Here is a 23,900-nt window from a genome sequence, read left to right on the forward strand (position 1 = left end):
ACTGAGGCCACACCCAAAATGCCAATTAACTGCATTTGTGTGTGCAGCATCCAGCAGCTCCATCTACAAGAGGGCCAGAACCTGCCTTTGCTGGAACAGAAAGAAAAGTGGTTTAAAGCTCAGACCACTGGCTTCCTGTCTCCATCTATAGTAGGAAGCTGGAGTCTCCAGCATGCAGGACTCCAAGACACCTGTGGTGGCAGGGGAAACAGAGATGACAAACAGCACAAGCACTGATGTGTCCCTGCTTCCCACCACTGCACATGACAAACAATTCCCTGAAATCTGATTTCATGAAAAGAAAGCATTCACTGGAAAATAATACCATGAGCTTTGGGAAGGAACTTTTACTCCTTAAACTGATTTAAAACTGACCCACTGTGCAATGCCTGTACCATGGTCACTGTAAGCACTGGGCTGCAGGTTTTATTTCTGCTCACCCAATCTGCCACTGCACTCTGTAACTCCATTCACACCAATTTCACTGCAAACACACAGAAGAAAGAAACCCTGTGGGGTTAGGAACCCTGTTTGCAGGAAACAGTCCTAAACTTGAAATTATTTCATCTGATGAGAGATATGAATAGTTTTGGGGCTTTTAATCCCAAAAAAAAGTTTTTATTAGTGTTTCAAAAACTACCGTGAAAAATCCTCTCCTGTTGAACTCTCAACAACAGCAGACAGAAGAATGTTCTCTCTATAAACAAATGCAGAGCTGTTTGGGTTCTGGACAGAAACCATTAACCCTCATAACGCTGATTAATTACTTTCTATTTTTAAACTTTAAAAATATGACTGCAGCACCCTTCGAACACATGCACAGGAGATCAAGAGGCAAACTGCCTCCTTCCACCAAGCAATAAGAGTTATCAATGAATGAATTTAGTTCCAAAGATGCTGCAAAGCAGAGTTCCCAGCACTTGCCTTGCCCCTGGGCTGGACATGATCCAGCTGGGAGAACAGAGGAAGGCACAAGCAGCCTGATCACATGCAGAGAAGCAGGAAAATAAATACATTTACAACAGACCAGACAAATAAACCCCCAAAAAGCTCCTGCTGACTGTGCTGCCCACACCCAGGCACTGCATATGTAACAGGTAAAGGATAACATGGCTGCAGCAGCAGTTGATGTGACAAATGCAACACCACAAACAGGATTTCTCTGGGAGCTGCCTCCACCCCTGAGAGTGTATTTTACAAACACCCAAGGTGATCTGATCTACCTTACAGCCCTTCCCATCCTGGAACTGAGGGGGGTGTCTGATTGCTGCTGTCCCAGCTCTCCATGTGAACACTGCTGCCAAGTGAGGACCTCACCAGCTCAAGGCAGAGCCCTTTTTCAACTCAACACGAGCCACATCAGCCTGAAAATACTCCAAACTCCATAATAAGGGATTATTCAATACCTGACAACAATTCCCTGGAGGCTCTAAAGGCACCCTCTGCCTGGAAACCACAGACAGCAGTTCCAGCACTCTGTGAAACACAGCTCAACCTCAAGATGAGCTGAGGCACCACTCCACGATTTCACTTTATCCTAAGAGTTTCTACTCTTTGCAAGAGGCCTCCAGTTTTCATTTGAGGAATAAATGTGATTAGGAAAACAACAACTAAGCCAATTCCCCATTTTAAACCTTCATTAGTTGTAGAGCTCTTCCCCCAATGAATATCCTAAATAACATATTCAAACAGGGGATCCCACCTTACATGATTAGCTCTGCAAACATATTTAGGAAGATAACAGAGATACACACAGGGAGCACTTTGCTGGGGCCAAGGAGCAAGTGATGAACATTTCGTTCACATCTCTTATAACCCATGCTTCCCAAACTCAAATATTCCCTCAAATATGACAGGAAGTGCCTATTTGCTTTTCCTATTCAGACTAATCCAGGTCTATTGTTGGCTGAAACAAAGGTCTTCCAACCTGCATCAGCCGTTCCCAGGACATTTGACACCAGTTTATTAATATCATAAACAGCAGAGGCCGTGGCAGAAATCCAGCCCCACTCCTGGTGCCAGCTGAAGTCACCTCAAAAGGGATGAGTGTCTCAGTTTGTGGAATTACAGCATTGACCCAGGACCAGGAATGAGCACTTGAAGGTCACAGGGTCTCCTTGAGCCTTTCCTTTACAGCTACTCCAATATTACAGAATAATAATTATTTTTTTTAAAGGGCTCAATCTGTCCACAAGCTTTTTTTCCTTTCAAGTAGAATTGTTCTGCTCTTAAACAAAAAGTAATCAAGAGTAAATCCAGAGTTTCAGCATTTTTAAATGCCAGGCACCTGTTTGATGGAAACCATGGGGCTCAGTTTCCTAACATCACAAAATTCAGCTGCTGAGAGCTTCCAGCTCCTGAAGCTTAAATCTATTTTCAGGCAGGGAAGAGGAAAAGAAGAGTGGGCCTCCCACTGAGGATGTGTCACACTCAGTGTTGCATCAATCCTCTTTCAATTACAGTGAGAACTCCTCTTCACTCACAGTCTAGGATTACCAAAAAAAGCCTGGGAACAGCAGTTTTCCAGAGGTTGGATAACACCACAGTCAGAGGCTATGCACTCCCAGCATTCCATGAGAAAGGATGAGTTTGATGGGAAATTAAAAAAAAAAAATCCTACCTAAGCAACATTCGTGTTAAAAACCTAAATTCATTATAATTCTTAATTTACTTTGTTTCAAAACATTATCATAAAAATCCAGGTGACAACCTGGTACCTGGCCTGGGCTTGCTGGTCCCTGCTGCCATCACATCACATCAAGTACATTTAACCTGGAGAAATTCTGTCCCTGCCCTGATGCAAAGCAGCCCAGAACCTCAAACTTCCATCAAGCCACAGAATTCCAGGAACAAACAAAGTTTTTAACAGCCCACAAATCATAGAACCAAACCTTCCTTAAATGCACTGAAAAAACCAGCACACACATGTTCTTTGGTGCTGCAGCAATAAACTCTACCTGAAAGCAAATTTCTTCTATCCCCAAGTGAAATATTTGCTGAAAGGTAAGAACATGGAATCCATGGTTTGTTTGGAAGGGACTGGCAGTGTCAGGGTACTCTGCTTCTACAGTTCTGAACACAGATAAAACATTAATTATTACAGTAACATAGAGATAATTTGGGTGAATTACACAAGAGCTTCTTGCCTTAGAACTTTCCTGTTTCAACCATTACAAAGAACTACACTAAGTGCTGCACACAATTGACCAGTTCTGGCTCTTTTAGAAATACTCTCAGCCACCAAAACCTGCACTGATTTCTGAGACAAAGATGACAGAATGGTTGAGGTCTATTTGTATTGTGTAGAATTTAGTTTGGGAGTTACTCATCATTTCTGTCCTTTGTGCAACTGCACACAGATGATACATATCTAATTATAGGGGAACAAAATTAACTACAGCAGGAACCAACTCCATGCCCACAATTGCTTCATCTGAGATCCCCTCAGGTGCCTGAATGTTCTGTCACCATCACTCACAAAACTGGGACTTGTTGAGCAATAGGAGGAGAATTGAGACAAAAAATCACTTATAAATAACAGATTTGATTATTTCTCCTCTAACACAGCATTTGCCATTTTAATGCTCTGGTACATGACTTGTTCCAACATCTTTTCTGCCTGCAGAGCTTTAACTTCCAGCCTATCATTAATAAAGCTGCAGCAAAACTGCATATCTAATTTCCAAGAGGGCAACAACTCAATTTTACCACTGCTGAAGTCAAAAATTCATGTTTCCTGATTTTCCAGAATAAACTACATGCTGAAACAAAGAAATCAAATGTCTATTTCTGACATTTGTGAGCTGTAGAAAACATCCTTGCTGACCTGGAGATGAAGTGCATCCTAGGAATCTATAAAAGATTCAGGAGACCCCAAAATCCATCTCATGCCACCACCCCCTGGAAAACCTTAGCACAGAGCTAAGTCACAGCTCATCCTCTCAAGGCTCCTCAGGGTTTATCCATAATGCTCCATAATTCTCCTAAGACACGAAACACAAGTTATACAGAGTATAAGGATTCCCCAAAATGCATTAAAAGTATTTGAGTGAGTCTTACTGAAGCTTTATTTCTTCTCTGTGATAAATATGCTGGCAATGGATCTGTTTGGAACCCCAGGCTAATCACCCCTTGGGAGCAGGAGTGCAGAGCTGCTTTATTTATACCTCCAGTTTCTTACAGAGCTGCTCTCAATGTGCCTACCAGGAATGAAAAAGAATGTTCATGACATATAAAAAAAATGTGAACCAGCTCAGAAATACCACCTAGGCCTTCCAACAGAAAGGGTGCAGCAGTTAAAGCTGCTCTTCCTACCAAGAAGGATGGAAAGGGACTGTTTACAAGGGCTTGGAGAACACAAGAGGGAATGGGGTCAAACTGAGATAGTAGGTCACAAAAGTATTTATTCACCTCTTTTCTAATTCTCAGAAAGTTTATAAGTTTCTCCTCAGAACTACAAATTACTCAAGGCAGCTTACACCAATTACAACTGAATATTCTATATATTACTGTATTACTTATTCAAGTGGATGTTTACCTACACAGCCCTGGAAAATAGAGCCCATTTCCTTGTGCAGATATCAATTCACATAACAAACACCCAATCAGTATAAATTTTGGGTGTCTGTTCATGGAAGGAATAAATAACTTTAATTTCAAGTTGCATTTATCTGAACCCTAATCTAATGCTGAGTCATTATCTAATAGCTTTTATATCAAAAAATCCAGAAAGAAAATCTACTTGCTTCCTGCTTATACTTTTTTTTTATTATTCTTTTTTTTCCCTATGCTTAAGACAGGTGATCCTTGTTCTTGGATCCAATTTGATTGCTAATTATTTACTTTTTAATTCCTGCTGACAGCCCCCACATAACCCTATAGAAAATTTCCCCACAATATCCACCCTGAAGTACACACTAATAACAGGCTAAGCAGTCCCTCAGCAGACCTTACTTCAGATCTTTTCAGGGTTTGTTTGTGTTCCCAAGTAGTACAGAGCTATTTATGGAAAAATCTCTGCTGGAATCACAGCCAGAATTTCAATAGGCTGCACAGCACAGTGCAGCCAGGGGTTGCTGTTCTGTTTGCAAATAACAATATATTTGGAAATAACATACTGGGCCATTGTTCTGCACAGAGAGAAAAGAAACCTTCAGGCAATGCCTCTCTTGTCACTGAGAGAGCTCCAGAGTTCTGCAATAGCTTCATTTTCTCTTTTTGCTGAAGACAATCCAAAACACACAGTGCAGGTTCAAATTCACTAATAGTATTATTACAGAAAAAATATAACAATTTGGCAATACCTGTCAGAATTAGAACTCTGATCTGGTGTGCATTCCTGTTGCAGGTATAAAAAAATACTCCTCAAAACTACCCTGCTGTTTCAGACTCTAACACATCCTTTGACCAAAGGATTTATTTCAGGTGCAAAGCTCAGGCCCTGAATGTTGGTGTGTAGAGTGCAGGAGGCTGTGGTGGCTCAGCCAGTGCATGAAGTGCCTCCTGCTAGTGCCCATGAGCTCAGAGCTGCTCCTGCTGCAGAGGCAGGAGAAGGGCACAGGGAGGGAGGGCTGAGCTGCAGCTCAGGCAGCCTGAAGGTCACAAACACAACTGAAGTGTCCAGCAGAGATAAACACACAGCTCTGAGTGACTGGAGAACCCAAATTCCTGAGCACTCACCTCTCAGTTCCTTTAATGCATCCCAGTGGCACTTGGCACCCCACAGAACAATCTCTGCCCAGTTGCCTTTTCTCCCCACCCCCCTGCAAGTGTTTTCCTGTGTTTCTATTCTGGCCCAAGCATACATGCCTCAGCTTCTTAAAAAAATCATTATTAAACAGAAACCAAGGCTAATTTCTGGCCTGGACTTTGAGATTCCTAACACATGGAATCTTGACAACTCCAAGGCATATTTATAACTCCTTAAAATTATATATAGTCTACTAATCTGAGCAAAATACCAACATTTATTTTTAAGTGTTTGTTTCAAATATATCTGTTTCTAGATCAGGACCTTTTCTATTGGTTTTGGAAGAGTTGCATAACAATATATAGATATCCTAATTTGTTTATACATATGTTCTATATATAAAATAGAGAGTATTTCAGTAGTGTTACTGTCCTGTAAGGATATGTCAAAGATCATTACAAAAAAAACTATCAAAGGCTTTGGAACTTCATTTTAGGGAAAATAAAGCAGAGAAGAGTTAAAATTACTCCAAAAAACAACTGCAGATAATTACTTGCAGTTATCTCCATTTCTAGTCTTCCATCAGTCTCCCCACCATCCCCTGGGATAATGACATTTAAATTTAAGCTTTTTAGTTGGCAAAAAGTAAAAGAGGAATAAGAGCTCTGTAAGAAAATGGACCAAAGACAAAAAGTGAACTGGAAGGTGCCAAACAACATCCAGCTGAATGCAAAATAAAACCCTTGGAAAAAGAATTTCAGTGTATACACAAACACAAGTTTATGGACACACAGAAAAGCTTCTCCTGACAGCTCCTCCAGGAGGACAGTGAGCAGGATAGAACCCCACCCTGGCATTTTTCTGACCCAGGCTGCTCCTGGCAGCAGCAGAGGCCTGGCCTGCTGGCACAGCTTTGTGCCAATTCACAGCCACACAGTGATCAGCACCCAGCTTGGTGCTCCCAGCCTTGGGATGAGCTTCCCCAGGTCACACCAAGCTCCAGGGAGCCAAAAGCTCATGTGCAAAATATCCAAGTGATTTTGTTTTGTTTTGTTTCAAATCTCTGCCTTCCTCCTGCCCTTTCCTCTGAGGCATCTCATTACTGAGAGCCACAAACGAGCTGGGTTCAGCACAGCACGTGTCCTGCTGCAGGAACACAGCCCTGCTGCCAGCTCCTGCTGCTTCCCACAGCAGCTTACCACTTCCAGAAGGCTCTGCAATCAAATGAAAGGTCCTGCATTCTTCTTTAACACACAAACAAACAAAAAAAAAAAACTAAAAAAACAAGTATAAGATTTAGCTTAAAATAAGCAAAACTAAATCAAACCAATGGCATGAAGCTGTGAGAAGAACTGACTGAGAAAAGGCAGAAGGATTAGACAAAGTTTTAAACTTCCAGGCAAACAGTCATTCCTGCAGTTCCACATTCCAGTAAAACAGCTTATGAATGTTTCACTATTACCTCCATAAACAGGGACATTTTGAACACTACAGGCTGCAACTTCACTGCTGCTTGTTCAGATTGATCTGTGAGAAGAAATGCCCTCAAACAAGAATCTCAGTGCACTGAAAGCAGAGTTTCCATGTGAAAGACAGACCAGGAACCAGAAGGTACCAACTGTAAACATGAGAATTCTGAATTGCTCCCAATTCCAGTTTCCCATGTTGTCTAGAACCATAATCAGCTCTCCAAGAGAAGCAATCCATCCTTTCACCTCTCCTCCTATTCCCATAGAACCACCACCTATCCCACCACAAACATCTGCTAGGAGCTGGACAAATCAAGTCTGGAGAAGTTGATGTGGAATAAAATTAATCCAAAAGGAGCCCAAGCCATGTAATTTTCATTTGGGTTGGTTTCCCCAGGATTACCTGGCTCAGTGACTGGCACAGCTCCAGGAAGGATCATTTCTCCCAGGAGCAGCCAATAACCCACAGGCAGGATGGGGTGAAATCTGAATTCTATTTCCTCTTCCCACTGCAAGGTCACACAAACAATCCAAACTGGGCAATTACTAAAAAATAATCCAAGTTTTTCTTTATTATCTCCAATATTCCTATATATTATTCCTTATACAATGTACCAAGAGCAGTACCAGGCAAGTCAGGGGTTTGTTATGCAATTCCACTGGAAAATAGCCCAGGAATTCTCCAACAAGTGCCATTATATTTTTATGAAAGCCAAAGCTCTATTTCAGTATGTAGTTCTTGTGCACTGGACCAATTCACTTCCAAGTTATTTGGAAATAAAGCAAGACATTCAGATTACACTTAGAAGCACAAACATAGCTCATGACTTATCAAATCATCATTGAACAGCAGCACAAAGGCCAGCTAAAATCACTGCTTTTAAGGATCAAAGAATGGCCACTGAAATACTATTTATAGTCATTGTAAAAAAAGGGAAAATACAGTTACTGGCATTCAACAAACAAGAATATATCAGAAATTACACTGTATTTTAAATAAGGAACTATAATATGAGGTCTCAATTACCTTAACTGTTCCTGAATATATGCAATTATCCTTTCCCAGGTTCTCAAAACCAGAGTGCCACACAACTCTGTGTGTTTGGAGCTCACATTATTCCCAGAGCATTAATTTAAAAACTGCAATTATAAATGTAAGGGGAAACATTTCCACATAAAATGCCTTCTATATATTTGGGGGGGAAAAAAAAATTAATCAATCTTTCTTACAATACAGCTCTTTCAAACCCTCTTTTTCCTGACCCTAAAATTTTCTTCCAGAATTAGATGCAAGAGGAATTTGCCTCAGGGGCTTCACATGTGACCTAAATATGCTGGTTCTCTTCATGGTGCTATCACTTGTGGATCACTGAGAGGAAAATCCATTTTGATAAAGAATGGCTGCCCAAATTAATAGCTTCTCCTCCAGTGCCTAACAAAAGAGTGATAACTTAGGAGAGGAAAGGAGAAGCTTCCAGCCACTTCTGTTTCTCTCACTGAATTACAGTCATGCAGAGAAGGCTCAAATAATTGTTTTCAGTAATATCAGCTCACAGTAGCAGAACCTGATGGTGGTGCTTAATTCCAAGGGAAAATGAACAATCCCAACCTTGCAGTCTCTGAAGAGCCAGGCAAGAGCAGCCTGATGGAGAAGACTGAGCTGTGTCCCACAGCAGCCCTGCTGGGGAGCCAGATCAGCAGCACTGTGCAAATAAGGAAATCCTGATCCATAAAATTATTAATGTTCACACACTTCACCTCTTAAGACCCCTTTTTATGGTTTCCCCATTTTCAAAAGCATGGAAGGAGGGAATGTCCCATCTATTTCCAGTTTACTGGCACACTGACCTCCCAAAAGCAGCATTTAGCTGGTGCATGTTGCAAGAGCTTAACTGAGCTGTGGTAATATAACAAAGCTGTAATTACACATGTTCCACTCAAGTTTAAAGCCTAGAAAACTGTCCTGGCATTGTTATTTTGACTGTAAGATCTACCACTGCTTCTGGAAAGGGATTACTCCAAATTGGTTTGGATCAATAAATGCTTCCTGTATTTATCTGCTTTCATTTTCATTGGAACAGGGTAACTGTGGCCTCTGTTCACATTCACAACCTAAACATCAACCTAAGCCAAGACTTTTTACTCTTTTTAATCATTTCCTTGAAAGAGCAAACCTCAGTTTCACATGATTACTGAACACTGACTTGTTCTGCTAAACTTTTCACTCCACACTAAAAATACTGTAGACACAATTATGGTGCTGCACACTACAGAGCATTGAAAACAGGGAAAAAGGCCTGAAAAACACCCTTAAGGCAGATACTGAAACACCTTATATAATGACATTATTGTGGGAACACAGAGTTTCCTGCAGATGAAAGGACAAACTGCAGCCTTAACTGGGTACCATCAGTAATCAGTTTTTGCTCAAGAGGCACACACAGAGCAGATTTAATTAACACTGTAACAGCAGCAAAACAAAGGCAGGCTAATTCCACAGCATTTAGTGCCAGCCAATACATTGGTTTGGGTGAAGATGAAACCCCAAAGAAGGGATCCATTTTTCAAATCATATTAAGACTGATAAGACACGATAAAGGAGATTATCATTTGTCAGATTATCTTTAAGTGCTTTACAGTAAAGCAAGCAGTAATAACCCACCTCCCATTCAAGTAGTATTATTTCCTACAACAACTTCAAAGAAACTGAACTGCACTGATATTAACAAGTTTGTCTTACTAACAGAGCTCCAAACAACACTGAACAAATCCCATTTCCACAGACTGCTTGTGTGCACACAGCAGACAACCCACTCCATGTGTACTATAAAAATTCCATCACAAAGTAATTCTGATACTCTAACAGTGATTTTATTGCTGGCCTGCAGATAGCACATGTTCAAAGTATGGATCTTGAACAGCAAAGGTTTAAAGTCCTTTTCAGCAGCTGATTTTACCCTTCATAGTAGCACAGCACTCAGAGATCAATTAGAGTCTTGCACTGCCTGTACATAAAGTCCTACAGAGACCAATCCTCTTCCAGAGTTCCTCCTGTTCCTCTGAGCCACTTGATCACTCTGCACACTCTGCTGGCATAAGCACATGCAGAACTCTGACAATCACATCAGGCTTCAATTCAGCCGAAAAATAATCCAGGGAAAAAACAGGATTTTACCAATTTTCAGCTGGATCAGCTCCCCCACCAAGCTCCCAGTGCACTTAGGTGAACAGCCATGCCAGCAGAGAGGGAAGGAGTGCCTCTTTAAGCAGAAATGCTGCCAAACATGCAGCTGTGGCCTAAATAGGCAAGTCAGGGAGAACAGAAAGAAGGGGAGGAGGGGGAAGCAGACAGCACAGCTTGGAACACCCAGCTTTTAACTCTTCCTTCAGCTCTGCATCCACTGAGAGCTTCACTCTTCATTGCAGCTCCTCCAAAATACATTCTGTGAAGCTACAGCTCCCACAGAACCCCATTCCTACAGCACTTAGGCAGCACCTTTGAAATGAAAAGCTAGAAAGTTTCACCAAGCTGATGCAGAGCTGTAACCCATCAGGACTGCTGCTGATAGCCTGGCTTGCACTCGATGGCTTGATCACTTCAGCAGTGCATTTCCAACACATTTTTATACTCATTTTTAATTTAAGACAGCTATTCCAAGAACAGCAAAGCCTCAGAGAAGGGACAGAAAAATCCCTGAGTGACAAGCTGAAGTGCCCCAGCTTCCAAAGCCATGCAAGAAGAGAGCTGAATTACTGCTGGGGAGCTGAACAGCCACTGCCTATTGATGTGGCTGCTAAATGCTCTTTGTGCTGGGGGACTGCACACTTTCAATGCACACTCTAGTCCATCCAGAGCAGCAGTTCCTAGAACACAGTAGCCTATTTCTCCCTCCAGATACAGACAGTCATTCTCTGAACAGCTGAAGAGCTCAAACACAGAAACACACTCAGGAATACAGAACAGGACTATTACCTTGGGTCTTTCTTCTCCCCCATCTACAGCATATTTCAAACTACCTCTTACAAACAAACCCATTACTAGGCCTTGCTCCTTGTGAATGATGTTACCTCATAAGCACAGAGAACCACAGCCCTCAAAAGCCCAAATTAGCATCCCTCCCACAACTATATCCCAATCTTTCCTCAGCAGTATTATTGCAACCTCACTGTCACTCTTTTTCTCTGAGAGTTTTTTCTCCTCTCCAATTCCAGCAATCCTCATTTAAAAAAAAAAATAAAAAATAAAGCCCAGATTGTGGGAAACTACATTTTTATAGCCATCCTTATTCCTGCCTTCACTTCTCTCTGCTCAGAAATAACACTTTTCATGCATTCAAGACAAACTACCATTGCTGAAGCAACATCAGTCCCCATTCCCCACTGCTGCTCTGCAATTCTGAAACCTGTCAAAAATAATTATCAAACTACACTTGACAGACATAAAACACCTAGAACCAAGCACAGAAAGCATTCCTGAACAAGGGAAATGTCCAATTTTATTTCAATCTTTTACCACACACAAGCTGGGGACAATTTTATAATTTTATCATTTTTCAGCCTAAAACACACACAGCCATGTTTAGCTCTAAGAGGAGACACAAAGCAAATCACAGATAATTAACAAAGCATTACAGAATGGTTAAGCATAAATAAAGTCAGTAATTAGCACCCACAGCAGATAGTCAGGTGCTTCTTTCAGAGTCAATTTGGGCATGAAACAGTTAAAACAAGATGAGCAGTAATCACTCAGGGTTAAAGCTGAGGACTTAAGTTCCTGGCTCCCAGCCTTGGACCTGGACTATCAGACTTTTACCTATCTCTGAATTATACCTGAAAGAACATTGAGATAGAGCTGCTTGACTCTTCTCCTGTTGAGCAATTAAAACACATTTGACTTAATTTGTTCTGAAGTACAAACTCACCCCATTAAGCAAGTGTGTAGTTTTCAGAGGCACTTTAAACTCACAGTTCTCAGTTGCTACAATGCCACATTCTGAAGAACAGCAAAAGAGTAAAACCAACAAAACTGCTGCTGAAAATCTTTGTAATCCTTTTCTATAATCATTCCCATAAAGGAAACTTCCACTAAAAAAACACTGGAGTGTTTCTGGACAATTAAGTCTCACTTGCACTGAAACTGTGATGGCACAAAAGAAAGAAATCTGTGCATTACAGACACTTCTGATAACCTGATCACTGAATTATCACAAACAAGCACTCTGTGTTTTTCACCCTCTCCACTGCACACTGAGCACAGATGTGTTGTAGGACTGGGCTCCAGCAAGATGAACATGAAACTAAGAAGGGAGGAAGCACAAACTACAACACCTTTGCCCTCATACAATGGACAGCTGGATCACTGGAAGGCAAACTTCTGCCATCAATTGAAAGGAAGAACCCAATTATAATGAAGCTGACAATGAAATTTCAATTTATAACCTGATTTCTGTGCTTAACTGTGATCTGACACAGCCAGGCCACAGCTTACAAGCAAGGACAAATTCCACACATGCCAAGGGAAGAGAGGCCACTTCTGCTCCTCATGTCCTCATTCTCAGCAGAAAAGCTTTGCCACAGCAGTGACCCAGACACAGGTTCAGTGCCATCCTTCCCCAGGCTTTAGTGACCATTTCCCCTCCTCCTCCTAAGGTGTCACACCCATCCATCACAGAGCTTGGAAAGCCAGAAAGTTAAAAACTGTCTCAGAGTTCATGTTTCAGCCACCAAAGCCACCAAATATTGACTTTGTACAAACCAGCCAGCCTAGTCCATGTATATGAAGAATTATAGGTTAACCAAGTGATGGGAAGACTGGAGGTCAGGTCTGACCTTAAATATTCTGCAAGCTACACCAGCATTCTTGACAGGCTTTTAGAAGTTGCTACAACTGTTACTGTTCAAAATGTTATTCTCCATTGTGCTGTTTTATAGACAAAAACCACTGCAGGGAGACAGAGTTACAAACAGTGGTTTGTATCCCACTGATTAATGCAATTAAATGATGCAGTTTTCTGGTTATCACTGCTTAAGCTTAGCTCAATTCAGCTTTCCAATGTAAATATTGCAACACTGAGTTAGCAACAGGAGGAGAACAGAAAGTGAAACTCCCAATTTTTTCATGTTTATTTTCTTCAATTTGTTTTTAATGAAGTTTCAGTATTCCACAACAAACAGCTATCTAGATTTGAGCTCAGCAGCCATTCACAAATCAGATCTCCCCAGCCTTGTACTCCTGTACACAAATGGGTACAGTGCTCACCACAGGCATGACTGGAGCCCAGACCTGTTACCACAGTGGTTAAAGAGTCATTAAAGCTTCAGACAGTGAGATTTCCTGAAGCTTTCACCATGGGCCTGTCCCAAGAAAGCAGATGGAAAGGAAGGGAATAAAAACTGTCCTCAGACTGCACTTGGAGAATTGTCCTTGGGAATTCCAAAAGGCCAGAAGCTGCTGCTCCAGTTGGTGCAAGAACCACACAAGGCTCCATGTCACTGAAGCGAACCTTAAAGCCAGAAATATTGCTAGGAAATGGAAAAATGCAACCACCCTGATATGTAACACTTCAACAGAATTACAGGGAGACACTGTGATGTAGAACAAGAAATCAATATCAACAACTGCCTTCACCAACTCCCAGTATGGATTGTGGGAGCCAAATGCACGGGAACAGGAGAGAATTTCAGCTCACCACACTAATTACAGCCAAGTGTAACATCAATAACACTCGGGATCTCTCCCCAGGCAGCTCCACCACACCTTGCAGTACAATACACTTTGTATCCCAAGACTTATCCTAAGTCAGGTATAGCTGGCAAGGAAACAAAATTTCACTCTCTGGGTCACAGAATCAGAAGGCTACACTGTCCGTAAAACAAAACATGGACATTCTTACAATGTTTTGGAAACCAAGTTGCCAGGCTAGCTGAAACTGAACCAGTTGATTCCCTCAAGGCTCCCTGAGCTCCACCCCAGGACTCCAGCAGAGCTCAGGGCAGCTCCCAGCCCGGCAAGGCCCCTTTGGTAACACCCAGTGCAACACTTGACACAGCTCAGCCTGTCCTTCCTTCCTCTTTCCTCACATAAAGGCTACTTTTCCATACCTAGATATAAGTTCATTACTACTAGAAGCAGATCAATGCCTATTTTAATGAAGAATTATATGCAAGCACCACAACTTCTTCAATACTTGCACTTAATTAAGAATTTAAATTTTATAGGTAAAAAAACCCTAACATTACATAAATAATTATTCCACATTTAAAAGCTTTAAAATCTACTTCCTGAAGAATTTAAAATTGAAATTGTTACAGTTTTTTCATTTCCAGCTTGCAAACAACAGAAGCCTCTGTGCATTATCTGCCACATGCTGCAGCTAATAAACAAAAACAACTCAGTTATGTTTATACCCAGCTTTTCTTTTGGCCTTTGGAAGCTAATCTGACCCACGTGTCAAGCAGGGAAATAATGGAAACTGTAGTTACTGCTTTTCTAAATATAACATAAACCTCACTTGTATGTCAGAGCATTCAAGATATGCAAAAAAAGAAAAAAAAAACTCAGGAATTACATAAGTGACAAGGCCAACTGCTTGCAAAAGAAAACTTTTAACTCAGGATTTTACAGGGTGCTTTGTGCACACAGGACTTTATGGCCAAAGAAATTCACAAGTCAGAGGAGCTTTCCCCAAGAATAATCCCAGAAGAGATTCTGCTCTCCAACCATTCCTCCAATGAGCCCAAACCCAAGGAAGAGAAAAAACCCAGTGCAGTTTTTGCAGTGAAATTCAGAGGCAGCCATCTTAGTGTAACATGACACTTGTCACTGCCAGCTTGGAAAAGTTTTAGACAATTTCCAGTATTATTTCAAACCCAAACCTGCTCTTTACATACTAAGTAGGCACGCACAAATATTCAGATTTCTTTCTCCTTTTGTTAGTAGGAGCTGGAAAGATTGGGATAATTACTTTATCTAGTACTTAGATCTTCAAAGAGTATGAATATTAATTCTCACAACACCTCCTTGTGGAATGCAAGTATCACATCCCCCATTTTGCAGATTAAGAAAAAACACAAATCAAAAGCTAAAAAAAAAAAAAAAAAAAAAATCAGAAAAATCTTCACAATCTAAGAAAAGAATTCCAGCAAAAATAAGTTAAGAACCTGAACTTTTTTACAAGTGCTGAATGATCCTTTCAAACCACAGCTGAAACCTGAATCTGGATATGGGAATGCACAAGAAATGTCCATTTGCACAGCAGCACTGGGATACTTCCCTGACTGCATCCACATCTCCCTACCTAAGGAATGGTTAAAAAGTCAGAAAACAGCAAAAAATACACTCTTACCTTCTGCTACATCATCATCTACAGCGCCTTTCACCTGAGAAAAACACCACTGAATGTCATTTCCTCCTCCAGCTCCTAAAAAATGAAAACAATTCAATAAGAAGGAGCCCCCCCAGAGCAGCAGGGCAAGCACACAATGGTTGAGTTGCACATTTCAGAGCCCGTGTCCGCCCACTTCCTCAGCAGCACCGAGGCACAATCACACACCACCCTCCCCACCTTTTTCCTCTGGATATTGTTTTTGTCAGCCTTCAATGCAGGGTTTGTCAAAAACAGGGAAGCACAAGCAGGGTGAAAGCTGGACTTGGTAAAAGCACCATTAACTACCAATTTAAAATTCAAGTGCACGTTTCACACGAAGCTTTTTCCTACTCGAGCAGCCAGAACCCCCTAAAAAAACACACAAACAACTTAAATATAAACTATCAGAGCTGTGCATTTTTAGAAATTTTCAATCTCACACCTAACACAAACCAAGCACACAATTCATTTCCTCCTTTCACAAACCCACTGTGCCGACCCTAAGCACTCAAGGCTAAAGAAAAAGAATTTTACCACAATTTTAGAGTCTCTTCGCAGAAGTAATGAAAGCAATTATCAGCCTAAAAAAAACCCAAAAAAAAAAAGCAGCAAATCCGAGCAGAAAAGCAAACAAGCAATGGGAGGGGAACAAGTTCTACTACCATAGAAAACGGATCGGAGAGAAAACTTCAGGAACATTACTGCCTCGGTGGAAGGCAGTGATTCATTTAAACCCTGCCACCAAAACACACACCAAAAATCACCACCCATTTCTTTTGCATTTCACCCTGAGCAAATCACTGCAGGGCTGAGGACATACAGGAAGAGACAGAAATGGGCTTGCCTCGGTTGGTTGGTTGTTTTTTTTTTTTTTTTTCTCCCGTCTCTTTTTTTTTTTTTCCTCCCAAAAGCCACTGTCAAAATGGAACTTTTCCTGCACACAACTCAAACCGGCCGAGCAACAGATGGCATTTACACATTAATCCCGAGCTCTGGTAGGGCTTTGGGGATAACAAAGAATACAGGAGGAGACTCTTCCCAAGTTCAGGAGGGCAAAAAAAAAAACTCAGAGAAGGAAATCAGAAGCCTGAAAATAATCTTTCCAGAAAAGATGAAGCGCCTCAGAATGAGAAGTCCTGGAATAGAGAACAATTTCCATTTTTCACTTGCTTTAAATTCTCCCCTGAAGGATTACAGACATCCAAGCTGCATAACCTGAGAAGGTGAAGGCAAAACACCCATCTATGCACGAGATGGCAAAATTCCCAAAAAATCCTACAACCCATTTCCTTTCCTCTCTTCAACTTCTTCATTTGTCATTTAGCAGCTAGCACTATAGAAGCACTTAAAGGGAACAGCTTGGAGAAAATCACTGCTCCTGCTACTTGGAGCTGAACTCCTCTTTTCCACACAATTCACTGGAACCAAGTTGGCACTTTTCCCCCCCCACGACTAAAACGGCGAGGGGAGGGAGGAGCATGTGCATATGGTGTAGGGGGGGAAAGGCAAAGCACAAGCCTCACAAAGCCTCCCATGCCTCGCTCCTCCACATGCAGAGCACTGAAAAGACAATTCATGTGCAGAGGAGGGGGATGAATAAATTTCCAAATGAAGAAATCGCAAGGAAAAAGTAAGAGGGAAGAGATCCGTTCTGCACACACACTGCCGAGCCCACCAGCAGCGCTTTGGGATACAAAATGGGGAGCAAGCAGTGGAAGGAATGGGAAAGAAAACACAGCGAGACCTGTGCTGTTTAATTACGCCCTGTGCCAAATTTTCCTGGCGTTTGCAGATGCTCAGAGGCTGCTCCCTACAGAAGGGTGCGACTGCAATCTGGACACCGCCTGCACCTGGAAGCTCTCCATGCACGGCAGCGCTTCTGAGAAATAACCACAAGCACCGACCCCAAAGCCTCAAGGGGGAAAGTCCTCACCAGAGCGTGTAGTGACAGGACAAGGGGGAACGCATCCAAACTGAGCGGGGAGGCTGAGCTGGGATATCGGGAAGGAATTCTGCCCTGGGAGGTGGGGAGGCCCTGGCACAGGTTGCCCACAGGGTCCCTGCAAGTGCCCAAGGCCAGGCTGGAGCACTGGGACAGGGGAAGGTGTCCCTGCCCATGGCAGGGCTGGGAATGGATCGGTTTGAAGGTCCCTTCCCACCCAAATCATTCCATGATCCTCGAAAAGGCAGCAGACCCACCCTGCCTGCAAGCTCCTCAACTCCAAAACACACCACTTCCCCCTCCACCTTGCTTCTTCCATGCTTTTTTTTTTTTTTCCCCCCCGAGAACGGAGGGAAGGAAGGGTGGGTGGAAGCAAAGCACGAATTCCCACAGGGGAGGATTAAAAAAAAAAAAAAAAAAAAACAACCCACCCCACAACCAGAAAGGCGCAAGCGAGCCGGAATAGGAGAGGCGGCCGGGAGGCAGCGGGGAAGAGCCCCCGAGCCACGCCGGGGCAGGGGGGGCAGGCTGCCCTTACCTGCCATATTGTGCTGGCGATAGCGGCCGCGGCGGGTCGGGCGGAGCGGGCGGCGCGGGCGGGGCGGGCGGCGCGGGGCGGGCGGCGGCGGCGGGCGGCGATGGCGGCGGATGGAGGCGGCGGCGGCGCGGCCGCGGCGGGGCTGGGGCGGCCCCGCTCCGGCCCCCCCGGCGGTGAGCGTCCAAAATGGCGCCGGCAGAGCTGGGGGTGACGTCAGCGCGGGGCGGGAACCTGCCGCCCTCAGGAGGGAGGGCGGCGCCGCCATGTCCCTGCCCAGCGCCTGTCCGCCCTCATGGCGGGGGTGCTGCCCCTCGGCTCGGCGTCCATCGGCCGCCCTCAGCCCAGCCCGTGTCTGCCCTCATGGCAGGGTGCTGCCCCTCAGCCCAGCCCGTGTCCGCTCCCATGGCGGGGGTGCTGCCCCTCAGCTCGGCATTGATCGGCTGCTCTCAGCCCAGCCCTACTCGCCCTCATGGCGGGGGTGCTGCCCCTCGGCTCGGCGTCCATCAGCCGCCCTCAGCCCAGCCCGTGTCCGCCCCCATGGCGGGGGTGCTGCCCCTCAGCTCGGCATTGATCGGCTGCTCTCAGCCCAGCCCTACTCGCCCTCATGGCGGGGGTGCTGCCCCTCAGCCCAGCGCCTGTCCGCCCTCATGGCGGGGGTGCTGCCCCTCGGCTCGGCGTCCATCGGCCGCCCTCAGCCCAGCCCTACCCGCCCTCATGGCGGGGATACTGCACCTCATGGGGGGCTGCTGCCCCTCAGCCCAGCTCTACCCGCTCTCATGGCGGGGGTGCTGCCCCTCAGTTTGGCATCGATCAGCCGCCCTCAGCCCAGCCCTACTCGCCCTCATGGCGGGGCTGCCGCCCCTCAGCCCAGCCCTACTCGCCCTCATGGCGGGGCTGTCGCCCCTCAGCCCAGCCCTACTCGCCCTCATGGCGGGGCTGTCGCCCCTCAGCCCAGCCCTACTCGCCCTCATGGCGGGGGTGCTGCCCCTCAGTTTGGCATTGATCGGCCGCCCTCAGCCCAGCCCTACTCGCCCTCATGGCGGGGCTGCCGCCCCTCAGCCCAGCCCTACCGGCCCTCGTGGCGGGGCTGCCGCCCCTCAGCTCGCCCTGGCCGCCCTCACGGAGGGGTTACTCGCCATCCTCACGGGCCTCATCACCCGCCCTCAGCCCCTCCGCGGCCCGGTTCCTCCACCCGCTGCCCCCGGCAGGAAGATCTTCCTCCTCTGCCCCAAGGCTCGCCCTTCATGAAATGGAATATCCTGGGTTGGAAGGGACTCGCCAGGATCACGGATCCAGCTCCCGGCCCTTCACACACAGCCCAAAATCCAAAATCCCACCCTGGGAGCACTGCTCAAATGGCAGCCCTGGGGCCGTGCCCATTGCCTGGCGAGCCTGTTCTGTGCCCATCACACTGGGGAAACATTTCCCTGATAATCCCTTCACATCTCTCAGACCATCCCTCCCTCACTTCTCCTTTAGTTTTAGATTTTTTTCCTTCCCCCTTCCCTTTGTCCCTTTCTGCCATTTCCCCGTGCAGCAGCCGCACACAACCTGTTTGCTTGCGCATTTTCCACCCCATCGGATGCTTTCCACCACGTCCAGGGCTGGCTCTCTGATTTCCCTCCCTTCTCATTGCTATTCCCTGCATACACCAGCCATGCTCCTGAGCCATTTTTAGCCTCCATCCACCTTTCACACTGACAGCCAGCAAGATCCACAAAGAAAGGCTTTCAGCTGAGCCCAGCTTGGCTCAGCTCCTGCTGGCTCGGGGAGGATGGAGGCTCCTTTTCAGCTTGCTCGGTCCCAGTTACAGTCTCAGCTGTACAGGTCTGGGATAATTGATTCAGTACAATCAATTTAAGATCTTGTGAAAGTCATCGGTTTCCCTTCACAGATGTTTGTGCAAACATTTTCTTCTTGGGCTGGGTAGATCTTGCTAATCCAGATTTCACTTGGAGATTCATGAGCTCATCCTGCAAACCCAGCACTGCCACAAACTCGCAATGTGACTTGGAACAAGCCTCCAAAAACCATCCCATACACTTTTGGATTTTTGCATTTCCAGTTCTAAACACCTAAGAGAATGCTTTTATGAACTAAAAGGCCATTGAATTGCTGGTAAAGTCCAGCACAAAACAGAGCTGTGGGAACTAAATACCACTAATGAACACGAGCAGCCAGGCTCCCACCAAAATCCCACAACTGGCCCAAATTACAGGTTATTTTGAAATTCAGATTTATGTCTGCATTCTTGATAAAAAATTGCACAGGCAAATAAATCAATCTTAGAAATAATAGTAACATTTCAAAGAACACTCAACATATATGGGGTGCTCTAAAGAATTGCAACTCACCCGAGTTTGGAAATCTCTGGGACCAAGTGTTTTGCTTGGGTTGTTTTGAGAGCAACTTAAAAACCTAAAAACAAAAATGCTGCAAGTTTGGAAACAATCACAACAAAGACAAAATCCCTGGTCCCAAACACCCTGTTCCACATTTCCCAGAGCTCAAGAACAAATACACTCAATTCTACAAATGTGTGGCCATGTTTACTTGATACCAAATTCAGCATGAAAGCTGGCATTCCTCTCTTTCCAGAATTCCTTAAACATATTTTTTCAACCTAAGCAGAATTGTCCTGCAACTGTTTAGCAGGAAAATTTACAAATCTACTCCAATCCATCCATTGCCTTGTATAATTACTGCAGAATTTGTCCTCATAGTAAAATAAGCATTGGTTCAAGAACTTTTGTTGCTCAAAAAAATTTAAATAAGGCAAAGAGACCTGCAATTAGCTCTATAATAGAAATTAATGAAGCCTTAGTACATACCTTATAATTAAAATAAAATCCCTCTTAGAAAAGATTTAATATCATGGTGCGAGGAGGATGGATTATAACTCCAACATTTCAGGTTTTTGTTGTGAACTAACTGAGCTACAGAAAATAATGGAGCCTAATAAATAAATAACATTAAATCACAGCCAGAGTAATTAGTGAGACATCTTGGGAACCACAACCTTTGCCTGGGTGTTCACTTGCTTGGTTCAGAGTGTTCACACTGGAATGGTTGGTGCAAAAGAGGCAGAGTGTGTTCTAAGCCCTGATTCAAAGTTTGTGGGTGCATACTCAGATTTCTCTGGAGCTTGGGAATTTTTTGAGGTGCTCTGGGGAGATTCTAACTGTGTGATGTTACATTTACACACAGGCACAACAGCACAAAGCTTTAATGAGCATTTATCTACCCTGATCATGCTTTAATGACTAATCCTTACTCTGCACACCAGCTCCTTCAGCTGAGGCTGAAGAACACCTCTGGGAAGTGGGAGGGACTTTCAGGAACAAGGACTCACAAAACAGCATCTCTGGATCTATTTACTGTGATATTTGTCAGAAAACTACACAAAGAGTGGTCACAGTTCACAGCAGCCTGGACCAGGAGCTGTGGGAGTCAGAACAACCCAAAAATCAAAGTGTAACACGTGACCAGCAACCAATAAAAATATCTAATCATGTCAAATGGCTGATCAAACAGCTGAGGCTCCAAAGAAGAACACTATCAGCAACTCATTTTGTATCTGCTTTCATTTTCCAGTAATTTGACCTGTTAGACAAGACTATAATGAATTACAACAATTCAGTTTAGAAATAAAGGGAGCAATTATCACCAGAATTATCACTGGAATTTAGTAATAGCTGAGCCATCTGAGGCCATGTGCAGGTTAACATCAGGGCAGTGCAATTCCCTGCTCTCTGCTTCGTTCTGTTCAGCTTGCAGTGTCTCACTGCGAGGTTTCCTTTGTGATTTGCAGAGCGTTTCAGAGAATAACAGCCTTCACTCCTAGAAAGTGTTTGCTAATGTTCACCCCCCATTTCCCCCTCCTGATTTCACACAGCAGCCATTACCAGAGCAGTGCTGAGTCACATCTTGGTGCTGCTGCAGGAAGGCTGAGCTGGAGGTCAGGCCCAGGTTCTGCAGGCAGTCTCAGGGAACATCACCTGTGGGACAGTCCCAGCCCATCCTCCCTCCTCACTCGTACACAGCCTGGCTCAGGCTGGGTCCCTGCTGCCAGCCAGGGCCTCTTCTCTGGGCACACACAATTTCATTTGCTTTTTCTGGCTTTACTCGACCTGATTTCACCTTAACCAGGTTCCAAACCCTCCACTGCCAGTGGCCACAATATTTTTGGTAAAACTGAGGTGTAAACTAAGGTTTAAGCATTTCCAGTTCCTGCCACACTGTGCCCTAAACCAGAACACTAAAGATATTTCTTGTGCTCCATATCACTTTCAAACCCACTGGGCTTTATTTTTGGAAAGGGAAATATTGAAATTAAAGTTTCTTACATGACTGAGCATCTGCAGGGTTGGGGAAATCATGGAATGCTTTGGAAGGGAGGGGACCTTAATGACCATCTACTTCCATCCCCTGGGCATAAAATATCATCTGATCAGTCACTGGGCACTTGAGTTTAAGTCTTATCAATGATAAAAATCAGAAGAGGATAATACCTTATATAATATATCTTATAATGAGTTATAATAATATCTTTCAGTTCACTTTGCAGCTACCAGGAATTTTTTTAGAGACCCAGAAAACCCAAACTCATCCAATGGTTCTGGAATTGAGTGCCCCAAACTTCTCCTCACTGAGCAAACCTCTGCCATGGAAAGTCACTAATTCTGGTAACAAGCAGTTTGTGTCATCCCAAAACTGTAAAGTTCATTGGATTAAAGCCCTGCTGTTACAAGAGGAGCCCTCAGCACTTTTTTCCCATAAATTATTAAGACTTTTATTCTTAAATTTAGCCTGATACAGGCAAACAGAAGAGCTAATTAGGCTTGGGAAAAAAAAAATCATATCTTCATTACAGTAGTAGTTTTCAAAACCAGTTTCAAATTTGATCTGTTTAGAGCAGGGCTAAGACACTGGTACTGAAATTACAATTTGAAACACATTAATTGATTATTTAAGCATATTTTGTAGACAATCCATGCACCTGAATTTTATTTTAAAACAAGTCCAAAACTACTACAAGTAGCTTTACTACAGGTGCAAAGGGAACAAAAAAAGGAAAACTAAGCTTCTGGAAAAGGAGGGAAAAGGTGTTAGAGGTAATCAGGAAGCACCAGTCTGGAGGGAAAAAAACAAGTATTTTCCAACTTGGAGGGCATGTTGGTAAGGGCAGGAGTATCCCAGTATTTTGGGATTAAAAATTAAAACAGGAGGTGTAAATTGAGATTTATAGAAAAATTTCATTCTTATTTCTGTGTCTTTTACTATGGGTTTTTTTTTGTGTGTGTGTGGTTTTTTATGGGGTTTTTTTTTTTTGGTGGTTTTGTTTGTTTGGGGTTTTTTGGTTGCTCTTTTACAAACTGTGGATAGTTCTATGGAAAGAGGAGCCAAACCAAGAAACAAGAGAACTGTCATGGGATGCTAATAATCCTATTGAAGCTAAGACTGGAGCCATTGGAGGAGATAAGAAGTTCACCAGGCATAGGTTTAACCCTCCCTAAAAAGAAGTAGCTACAATTAAATATTTGGGTGGGGATAACCTGGCACTTTGAGTCTTCCAACTTTGGACATAACTTGGAACTCTGAAAGCTACAAACAGGAGGAAAACAACAAAACAAAATGAGAACAGTCATCCCAAACTACCCACCATGAAGACAACACAAGGCCCTCACAAAGTGGCTTTATTCTGAAAAAAGTGATTAAACACTGAACTATTAGAATTGGCAGAAAATACCTGCAGCACATGCACTACCAGGCACTCTCAAGAGCAATTCCCTTCCTAGACAGGCTCAGTAGAGCTGCTCCCTGCCCAGGGGTCAGGGATGCTTTTGTCCTTTACAGCCCCAATTTCACCTCTCAACACAGAAACAGATTCCTCAGG

General features: G+C 43.9%; 1 protein-coding gene across 2 annotated transcripts in view; it reads right to left on the reverse strand.

Annotated features, from left to right (window-relative positions):
* The window catches only part of PPP2R2A (protein phosphatase 2 regulatory subunit Balpha), a 33,802-nt gene extending 15,594 nt beyond the window's left edge, over window positions 1–18,208 (reverse strand). Inside the window, exons 1-2 of one of the 2 annotated variants that reach the window (XM_056508744.1) lie at window positions 18,005–18,208; window positions 15,504–15,578 (exon numbers count right to left, since the gene is read on the reverse strand). In XM_056508744.1, the coding sequence (XP_056364719.1) occupies window positions 15,504–15,578; window positions 18,005–18,011 (82 nt within the window). In that variant the 5' untranslated portion in view covers window positions 18,012–18,208. Of the gene's footprint in view, window positions 1–15,503; window positions 15,579–16,186; window positions 16,305–18,004 lie in introns of those variants that run through there. The other variant, XM_056508743.1, reaches the window with a different exon arrangement.
* Between the last annotated feature and the right edge of the window lie 5,692 nt (window positions 18,209–23,900).

This window comes from Oenanthe melanoleuca, chromosome 22 (genome assembly GCF_029582105.1).
Source record: "Oenanthe melanoleuca isolate GR-GAL-2019-014 chromosome 22, OMel1.0, whole genome shotgun sequence".
NCBI classification, from domain to species: domain Eukaryota; kingdom Metazoa; phylum Chordata; class Aves; order Passeriformes; family Muscicapidae; genus Oenanthe; species Oenanthe melanoleuca.